At 42.8% G+C, this 10,491-nt stretch overlaps 1 protein-coding gene across 1 annotated transcript; it reads right to left on the bottom strand.

The window, feature by feature from the left end:
* Positions 1–5,193: 5,193 nt before the first annotated feature.
* On the bottom strand, positions 5,194–7,393 carry cdkn1cb (cyclin dependent kinase inhibitor 1Cb). The gene is made up of 3 exons (XM_083894097.1): positions 6,655–7,393; positions 6,385–6,499; positions 5,194–5,940 (listed from the first exon to the last, which is right to left on the bottom strand). The coding sequence occupies exons 1-2, from the start codon at positions 7,250–7,252 to the stop codon at positions 6,390–6,392; spliced, it is 708 nt and encodes a 235-aa protein (XP_083750223.1). The 5' UTR covers positions 7,253–7,393; the 3' UTR covers positions 5,194–5,940; positions 6,385–6,389.
* Between the last annotated feature and the right edge of the window lie 3,098 nt (positions 7,394–10,491).

The following is a 10,491-nucleotide window of genomic DNA, read 5'->3' as shown; positions in this document are numbered from 1 at the left end:
CATCATCTCCTCTGAATGCTTTTAAATAAATTTGAGGAGCTGAAGGTCAATAACATACAGGAGCAGACAGGAAGAGCTGCACAAATATCCTTTATATATATATATATATGTGGACAGAACTGGGGCCACGTTTTGACATTTACAAGAAGGAACTGAAGCTTATATTCAAAAGTGTTTTTGTAATGCTGAAAGAGAGGAGACATTTCACAGCTGCATTTCTCTACGTTTTGGAATCCCCCTGGGTCTGTGATGCGCAGGCATCCACTGGCTGCATTGCTTTACTGGCTGCACAGATATGTCAAGGAATCTATTGATGATGCCACATGGCGAGACAAGTGTTTTGTAAGAGTGCAGGTCGAGGTCAGCCCTACGATCAATTACAAGGAAAATCACCAATGGGTGCTTGTTCACATGGTCCTTCAGCTGATGTTTGTTTAGTGCTGAGTAGGGCGAGTATAGAGTGATGTTGATGTGTGACGGCATACCCTAACATGCACCAAATGTGAAACAAAGGTTTATTTGATTCCTATATAAAAACAATCCCTGTCATTGTTGTAATTTATACTGTGTGTTGATTCCTTATGAGGTTCTTCAGTTCAATTTATGTCATGCTGTGACACACTAGAACAGAGGCTCTCTTAACAGAGGGGGAAGCATACGGATGTTGAAATGAAAGTCCATAATGTTCATATTTGAATAGATTCTGGACATCACACCTTGTCCGCTCTGTACTGCGCCATCATACAGAAGAAAAATACCCAGTTTTAGACGTTTTCTATATCTTTTCAAATCTGGACAACTGTCGGCAGACTGAGGAGAAGTTATGAACTGAATAAACTGGATTTCTTTTCATTTCCAGCAAAGACACAGTATTAAAAAGTAGATTTTCCTGCCAAATTATACAGTGATTGCTTACCATTTTGGGGGGAAACCTCTGCAAAGTTGCAGCAGGTCAACAGTGCAGGATATTATGACACGTTGTCAAATAAAATGTTCTTTTACATCAACCTAGGCTTCTTCATTTAGACTAACCATATTCTGGAAGATATACTTCTAATTCTAAGTCTTATTCTGCTGTAACAATTCATTGTTTATATTTGTTTCCAGTGCAGACTCTGTGAAACATAAAGGCCCTGATTTTTTTTTCGTGGACAGTGAAATTAAATTCCCTTCATGGGTGGAGAGTGCAAAGTGAATTAGAAGTTGAAGTGGGAGCCCCCCCAACCCAAGCAACACACACACACACACACACACACACACACACACACACACACACACACACACACACACACACACACACACACACACACACACACACACACACCAGGTCCCCAAGACCAAAGTCGTGATGCAGAGAAAAGGATGAGAAACAGAAAGGAGGTATTTGAAAAGCTGCCACGAGTTCCCTGTCACGCCGCCTCCTGCGTGGATTGAGTCGTGCGCTTTGTTGTCCACGGGCATGAATACTGAGTGGATGTAAAAAAAGAAAAAGGCCCGTGAGACGAGGGGTAGGGGGAGGTGGAGCAGGCGGGCCTGCATGTGGAGGAACCCAAACAAACCAATACGTTTTTGTTGAAGGTCCGTACAGTTTGATAATCCTCTACTTCAGCCTTTTCGTGCGCATTTTTACGCATTCTGTGCCAAATGCTTGTGTTACAACGTGTTACAACGACTTCAATTTCTTACTGAAGTGCGTTTGGTGACTTTATTATCGTCTTAATATCATAACTATGTAATTATAAATACATTATAATGTATACTGTCGTTGTACTTATGAGATTGGCGTGTATAATACGCACATAATTTTACACGAAGACTTGAATTTAATCACTTCACGTCACTGATTTATGCGTTTTATCATTATAGTAAATTTACACACACTCACTCGCGCGCGCGCGCGCACACACACACACACACACACACACACACACATAAAGACAAAAGGAGAGGGAGGGTCCCTCTCCACCGGATACAATCACAGTCACCTTTATGCAAACGCGTGGGTCTCTCTGTCTGCGGACTCTCTCCAACCCCGAAGTGGAGTGGGAGTGGGGGGTTGGGCTGACGAGGGCGGCGCAGGTGTCCCGCAATCTAACGATCGTCCCATCCCACCAAAACATTCTCCGCATGCGAGCGCGCGCACACACACACACACACACACACACACACACACCCTGACGTGACATCCACACCCAAACTTTCACCATCCTGAGGAAAAACTCGGCAGCATCAGTAATTAATTAATGTGCATATCTCACAGTTTTGATCAGGATGAATTTACTCCGAATTTTTATTAGAGGGAAATAATAAGGGGATGTTGGGGGTGATGCGTAAAGTGGCTCAGCAGCTCCGTGCGCAAAAACGCATCATCATCCACAACTAAACACGTATAGCGGGGCTTCCTTTTCAGTTAAAAACCCATCCTGTTGACTTTAGAATATACAAATAAACCTGCATATAGATTTAAAACAAATATCGACATCTTGAATTATATAAATATGTGGAGAAACGACACAGGCCCATGTTCGCCTGTTTGTCAATAATTCCTGGACAGTTTTGATCTGCAGCTCCAAAACACACACATCTGAATCCAGGCCTTCCATTCGTCACGCTATAGATATTTTAAAAAAGAGGTCTTTTTTTTAGGAGGGGGGTAAAGAGGGTCAGGGAGCTTTAACTCGGTGACAAAGACTCATTTGCAGGTCAATGCGATGGCACACTCGCCTCTCCTCTCGATCCAGCTCTCCTTTGTTCCCTGTCGCCTGCGCTGATGCCAGATGGTCATGGAAAATGCTAATTCCCCTTGGCTGATTTTCCTTCTTTGTATATTTAATTGTAGTCTTAGCAGACTGGCCCATTAATTGTGTGTTTTTAGTATTATTTTGTTTTTACTCCAGAAATGATATTTCGAGTTGCTATATTTGCCACAGGCCTGTGACGACATTAATGCGTCTGTGTTTATTTCCACTTCAATCCCCAAAAAAAGAAGAGCAACATTTTTTTTTGCATTTAATGCAGAAACATTTGACTAAAAATAATTGAAGTTTCTTAAAATTGTACTTCTCGTTGTAGCAACTGAAACATCTGCCTCCTTCTCTTATATCCTAATCCTACATGGTCTTTCTCAATTTAAAGCTTTATTATATCATGTTAAATCTATCTTCTAACCCTATAATCTATAATCTAACCCTAACCCTTCAAATAATTTGTACACATTTGCACATGGATTCATTATTTCTTCTATTTTTGATGCAAAAATTGAAACTTTTCTGACATCTTAAGAAATGTGTATTTGTTGTTGTTGCAAATTTTACCAGATTAAATCAAACCGATGTAGAAAATATAAAAGACCTGAAACAATTGTCTTAAATTGTATATTACATACAAGTTATATGTGACTGATGAAGGTGTAATTTGACTAAAGAACGATAATTTCCGTGGTGATTGAGGCCTTGGCGTAGAGGCTCATGTGTAGACACTGATGAAACTGCAGATAGGCCTAAAGGTCAGATGGGAGACTGAAGGGCCCATGAGGCTGATTGTCTCCATCAGCAGCAGCTGCCTGTTTGGTTATATTCTCCTGCAGTATAGGCTTGTTAATGGGCTCTGCATGTTAGCTGTCATCTCTTTCCTTTATGTCCGTCATATCGCAGCGTTGAATTAAGCAACAATGGCGTCCATTTAAACTTTAAAACCCCGCCTTGGCTCAGACTTTTTTTTAATTATTATTATTGTTTGTAGACAAACTCCATTTAGTATGCATGACGAGTCGGATTAAATTGATTTAATGTTTGTAATAAGACAACCGTTTTTAATTGATCTTATTTTATGTGTGCCTTTTAAAGAGACGCTCGGCTTTCCATTGAAATGTGTCTTAACCTACGACCTCTCCCTCAATGGCTCAAATTCAACACTTTTATGATGAAATGAATGTCCATTTATGAGACAAATTCTATATAGTTACACAGCTGTAGAGACAAATAAAGGAGGATGACCTCTCTAACTCTGATGGGGACTGTGTCCAGTCTCCATCATAGAGGCTACTTCATTAAAGTAACACATGAACAGCTGTTGTCTTTAACATGTAAACTATTGAGAATTTAAAAGTACACTGAAAGGCCTTCGCAGCTCCCCGTGGGCATATGGGCGTTAATTAGCTGGATATAGCCATAGATTAATTATAATATTTTTTCGGCCCATTCGTATCAATAGAGCAGCCAGACAAAGTGTCCTTTGTTCTCTGGTGCAGGACATTCTGTGGCTGACTGAATAGGTCTTGGCTATGTCTACATGGATTTGCCATATGGCAACAAAAAGGAAAGAATAGAGCCAGCGAGTGCTTTGTGTTGGAAATCAGAACAAGCCCGTCAGCGCTTATGGCTGCGCAGAGCTGATAAAGTCACCCTGGCCCATCAAAAGTCCCCATTTTCATCAAAACATGCCTGTCATATAGTCACTATCAAGAAACTTATGAAAATGATGAGCTGTTGTGTTGTTGTTTTTTTTTCACTCTGCACCCCTGACAGTGAGTGCAGGCCCAGCGTGCATTCAAATGCTTCTTTCACTTAATGGTAAACTTGCAAGTATGACCTGTTCAATGGTTTGTTTCAATAGACAAGGACAATTACAAAGACTAGTAGTTTTCTTTTCCCCGGCTCTGGCAGGTGGCCTCCACGCCCGGTGTATCCACGGCGGGGTAAACAGTGAGCGTGAGTGGGTCTATAGAGAGGGCTTGTTGAGTGCGGGTGGATGTGGGGGTGTCTTCGTGGTGGACAAAGCGGAGATCCAAAGGCAGCTGCTGCTTCTTTAAAAGGAGCGAGAGGGCCTTTAAATCCCAGCCTATACCCCACAGCTGCCATGCTGCCCAGGGCTGCGTGCCTGAATGTGTTATAGGCCGCGTAAGGTAAGAGAGAGCCTGTGTGCAGACAGAGACATGCCAGACACAATGGAGAGGGACGAGAAGACAGTGCAGGGTCATGACACTGTGTGGATCATCAGTGAATAAACCCCAAATAATCATTTTAAAGTGTTATAATCTATATGTAAATGTAAAAAAAAAATCTGTGATAAACAGTAATAACAGTTTTTGTGGTTTGGATACATAAAAAAAGAGTTAAATTAAAACACATCGAGTTAAAATTGAGGTGAAAAATATTTTTTATTCCCATCTTTTGCAAGACATTATTAGGGCACTTGTAGGTACGAAAAAACACAGAAAAAAACAACAACAACAACAACGGCTCAGAAACACAAAGAAACCTACTTTTCAAGTGTGGACTATGGGGAAGCTACATGATTGCAAAGATCACATTTAAAAAAAAAAAAAATGTAAATAATTAAAATAAAAAATAAAATAAGAAATAGAATATGCCCTTTGGCTAAATCAACAAGGCATTTGACAAATATAAGGAAACATAAATAAATTATAAGTTAGAATAGTCTTAAAAAATATACATTTACAGAAACAAACCAAAGAAATAAACATTTGTATACTATTGTCTCTATAAAGCTGTACACTTTTGGCCAGTGTAGACATTTTTCTTTTTTAAGTAATTTAGGATTGCACAGATGTTAAAACATTTAACACTGTCGAGTGGCTGTATGCAAAAGCAATAATGAATGCTACATTTGTACTGGATAGATGTCATTCGGCTGAGTTCCCCCTCTTCTTCTTCTTCTTCTCCACCTCCTCCGCCCCCAAACCGTTCGGTCCTGAGAGTCTGCTCCGGTGCTGAGGCTCCGCTCTGCCGGAGCCGCAGCAGCCGAGCGCCGGGGCTCCGTCCTCCTCCTCCTCTTCCAGCGTCAGAGAAGCGAGCGGGGGGATGGGGATGGGGGGGCGGCGGCGGACGACGAGACAAAAACCGTCTTCACCTTCTTCCCAAATTGCGTAAAGGCAAAAGTAGTGCAACGACGACGACGACGAGAGAAAAAAAACAACACCTGGAGGAGGAAATTAAGAAAACCATGAGTCTCTTTACTGAAGAAGCGCACGAGTCCGAAGAAAGCAGTTCCACGGAAAACAGGAAATGTAACCTCAGCAGCAGGCGTCACCCTTTACCCGAGCCTTTTCCCGCCACACGGTGACGCACGTCCCCCTCCCCCAACCACTGGTGTTACTACAGCTACTACTATCACTACTACTGCGATTTCACCATCACAAACTCTCCCCACCCCCCTCTCCTCTCCTCTCTCTGATAAGCCTGCCTTTAATCCTTTAACACACATATCCCAGAAAAACAAAAAAAAACTCAAGCGTCTAATTATAACACAGCATCGTAACAATGTAATTACCCAACACTTTAAGTACATCAAAGTAGCGCGTCATAAAAACATTTAATGTAAAAAAAATAAAAAAATAGGGAAAAAAAATAAATCTCAAATTACCTCTTTCAACGAATTCTCTTTCGTGGAGTCTGTTCCACGGGGATTGGAGATTTGGAGAGATGACAACCACTCGTGTCGGCTTTTCTGTCAGCTCTCTTTCGTTTCACAAAAAAATCTGAAGAGGGGAAAAAGGAAAATGAAATTACAACACATATCATGGATCTACGTGTGCGTAAATTACGCACAGATATGGTGGTCATTTGGACAGCGCTGCCAAACACACACACACACACAGAGGAAACTCAGTGTCACAACGCGTAAAATATTTACCTGTAATGTGTGTGTTGTTGTTGTCAGCGCTCGGTGTCCTCTTACGGCGCACACACGGGACGTGTCTGTGGTTCGTCTTCCCTGAGTTGAGCTTGTCTGTGCGGTTCTCCTGGTTGACCTTCACCTGACAGGGAGCGCTGCTGCTGCCGCCGCTGCTGCTGTCGCTGCTGCCGTCGCTGCTGCTGTCGGGCACCACCAGGCGCTCCAGCACATCCATGAGCGGCGTCTCCAGGGCAAGAGGAGGAGGAGAAGGAGGAGCAGGCTCCGAGGACGGCGTCTGCGTTTTGACGGGCGTCGCGGGGACCCGGCTCCTGTCCTTTTGTACAGAGTCCTGATAAAACTCCGCGGTCTTAACCACGGGCACCGCTTCCCACTCGTAATCCCCGTCCAGCGGGGTGTTGGCCTCGAAATTAAAATTCCACCTCTGCTGGTCGCGCTCGGAAATCTCCAGCATCCTGGCTTTCATGTCCCGGTTGAGCTCGTCGTGATCCACGGGTCCGAAGAGGTTGCGACAGACGCTGGTGCGCCTGTGGAGAGGGAAGGTCCTCCTGGCCACCAGCCTCTCCAGCGCACTGCTCGATAACTGGACGTTGGACATCTCCAAAACCTTTTTTTTTTTTTTCCTCTCTCTCTTTTTCTCCCCCAAAAACAAGCTCCCCAAAAACGCGCAGAAGACACTCGACGCGGGTGTTTATTCCTGGGTGTTGTTGTGATAGAGTCTCCTCGCTGTCGCGTCTCTTCTCACCTCACAGATCAGTTTAAATGTACCTTCGTCGTGAGACGTGGAGTTTATAACCTCAGTGCGAGTCCTGTGTCACGGCAGCTACCTCGGACAGCTTCCTCATTGGCTGCCTTGTCCTCGTCCAACCCCCTCCAGTAACACACACACACACACACACACACACGCACATCCCCCACCCTGATTTCCCGTCGATCTTCTCTCTCTGCGCTGAACGCGGAGCAGAGAGCGCAGGTTTGTTGTTTTTCTGCTGCGATAACCCCGAGCACACTTTCCTGGTGTCAGCGTGAAAAGTGTCGCTGTTACACTTTTGCCTCGCCCGTGGATACTTGACACACACACCGACCACTGTATCCATTGTCGGACACGGATTTGTTCTTCTTCTTCCCCCCCTGTGCGTCCGATAATGGGCCTACGTTTGATTTATTTCGCTGTGTCGCAAGACTGAATGTTTTTTTTGTTTTTTTTTACATGCGAGTCATCGATGTTTGTTGTCGATTGTGACGTGAGAATAAAAAGAGCGAGAAAAGCTTTCTCTGAGCCGGTAAATTGGCCGATGTTTGACCCCCTCGAGCTTCACACACACACACACACACGCTCGCCCTCAACAGTCCAAACACACACACTCCCTGCTTTTCTTCTCTCACAACAATAACAATAAGCTCCTCGGGTCATATAGTATGAGCACTCAGCAGGGGGAGCTGCTATACGTCGTCAAAGTGACCCACACTACAGTCACTTTTACAGTAATACATTAAAAATATAACCATAACCAAAATTTACGTATGAGAAACCATTATCTTACAATTTACTTACTTTCTCCAAACCCATGTTTTTCTACACTGATCATCAGTTGCACTTTTCTGCAGTGAATAAAAACAACAGTGTATGTAATGTTAAATACATTGATTTTCTCTTGGACCAGTACTTAGTCCTCCGGCATGGATCGGAAACATCCATGAGACCTGGTCCTAGTGATGCAGAAGAACCTAATTACCGAGACTCTGGTTTAAGTCCGGATTGGGATGTGAATTGTGGTCACGACAAGACTGGGTTTAGATGGGCAGTGCGGTGTCCTCACCAGAGGACCTGCTCACAATCTGTGTGTGTGTGTGTGTGTGTGTGTGTGTGTGTGTGTGTGTGTGTGTGTTCGTATGTGTTCTTTGTGAGGACCACAGTCGTAAAAAAACATACGGAGTGAGGACATGTTGGGAAAGTGAGGACATTTTGGTCCTCACAACCTTAAAGTGCTTTTTCAGGGTTGGGACCTATAGTTGTATGGTTTATGTTTGGGTTAGGGTTAGACACTTAGTTAAGGTTAAGGTAAAGGGTTTAGGGAATGCATTATCTCCTCCATGAGGGTCCTCTCTTCAAATGCTAAGCAAATCTGTGTGTTGGTGTGTGTGTGTGTGTGTGTGTGTGTGTGTGTGTGTGTTACTTGCGGAGTCTGCTGCCAGTGAGGACAGGCAACGCCTTTGGATTGGATTGATAAGTGTACAGCACCCCCGTGTGGTTCATAAGTGCCACTGCCGTAAGAGCTCATAAAAATGTGCTTTGTCATTTCATCAACGCAGTCAAATAAATATTTGTTTATCTCACTTATCACAGCAAAGGACTGCGGGAAACTGCACATGTGCAAATATATGAGTGACACACGAAAATCTAACTTTGATTGTTATTTTATTTGGCATATTTGGAGTTGTTTTTTTTTGCCCTGTGTCAGCAGGGATTGCATCAGCGACTCCCAAGACCGTAATGTGGAGAATTGAGTGGTAGAAGATGAATGAAATTCTAGTTCTAATTAAAAAAGAGATATATAAAGATTTAGTTTGACATTACAGTTATGTCCATCTGCAGTCACATCTTTCACTACTGTCAGTTGACACATGGCCTAACAACGCATGCGAGGACCTTTGACCTTCCGTGTGTCATGTGAGGATCACGTAGGTCGACGCAACAGTTTCATGCGAGTGAAAGGGTGAGAACACCTGAGGAGACAGTGGCGTCGTTAACAGGCCTGTGTCAGGTCAGACGCTCTCTGTGCTGTCCTTTAGTTACACTGCTATCATGAGGTGGAACACAGTATCTGAACATGCACGGAATCGTTTTAGGTCACAGTGGGGGAAACCTTTTTTTATGTCTCTAAACCATGAGTAAGAACTGGCTGACCTGCTGGGACTGTCGTGCTATAGAGAATCAACACCTTTCCATGCAACTGGTCTATATGTAAGAATATAAAGTGACAGAAACTCTTTAAGAAGAAAGGCTCTGATTTGTGATGAGCAGCTTTGAACAACGTAGAGCCTGTACAAAGTACTATACTTGATGAATACATGATTAACCCTTTCTTTTACACATCTGCTGTGATTTTCTTTTAATCTTCGTCGTGAATTTTAACACGTTTTATTGATTGTTTTGCCCATTAAAACTGGGAAAACGAGATCCAGTTTGAGTAGAGCTTTGATTAATGCCTCCACTGATTGACGATTGTGGTGATCACTGTGATCAGAAACGTGAAACTAAATAATTCCCTCCTCATGATCTTATTAAGCCTAGAACACCATCACTAACTGCGGGTGACCCAAGATAATAAATACAAATTACTTGTCATCAAAATATATCAAAACATGACAATACACGAGTAGTGTTCTTTTATTTTAAACTGTGTCATGTCTAACAAAATGAAAGAAAAGCATCATGAGGGGACCATAAATAAAAATGCTCAAAAATTACTGGAAAATGAGGAATTTGGGAACAAAAAAATGTCCCCCCCCAAAAAAACAATGAAGATGAAAACTTCGTTTTCATGACAATAACATACATTTATTTGCTCGAGTGAAAACCACACGACAATGGTGTTCTAGGGTTAAGCAAAGAGCTGGGTGATGTTTTAGCTCCCTCTAGTGGTGAAATAAACATTCTTAATTGTCGATTTTGTCATGAGCCCAGTGAATATAGACAATTCTTTACATTCTTCACATTCTGTGTATGTAAACGTGAATAAATACCATGGTACTGAATGGACTGTTTTATTACAACAGGGCTTTTGTGTTCACCATTTACGTAAAACTCTGTCCAGACGCAGAGTCATCTCTCAC

Source organism: Microchirus variegatus (assembly GCF_963457635.1).
Source record: "Microchirus variegatus genome assembly, chromosome: 8".
Lineage (NCBI taxonomy): Eukaryota > Metazoa > Chordata > Actinopteri > Pleuronectiformes > Soleidae > Microchirus > Microchirus variegatus.
The sequence above is the reverse complement of the archived record's forward strand: the minus strand, read 5'-3'. Positions and strand labels throughout refer to the sequence as shown.

Bases quoted from the DNA above. Each gene is read 5' to 3' on its own strand.
- cdkn1cb (XM_083894097.1), bottom strand. From the start codon at position 7,252: ATGTCCAACGTCCAGTTATCGAGCAGTGCGCTGGAGAGGCTGGTGGCC. The intron at 6,500-6,654 runs GTAAATATTTTA...TCCCCTCTTCAG, and splicing joins CAACAACACACACATTACAG to ATTTTTTTGTGAAACGAAAG.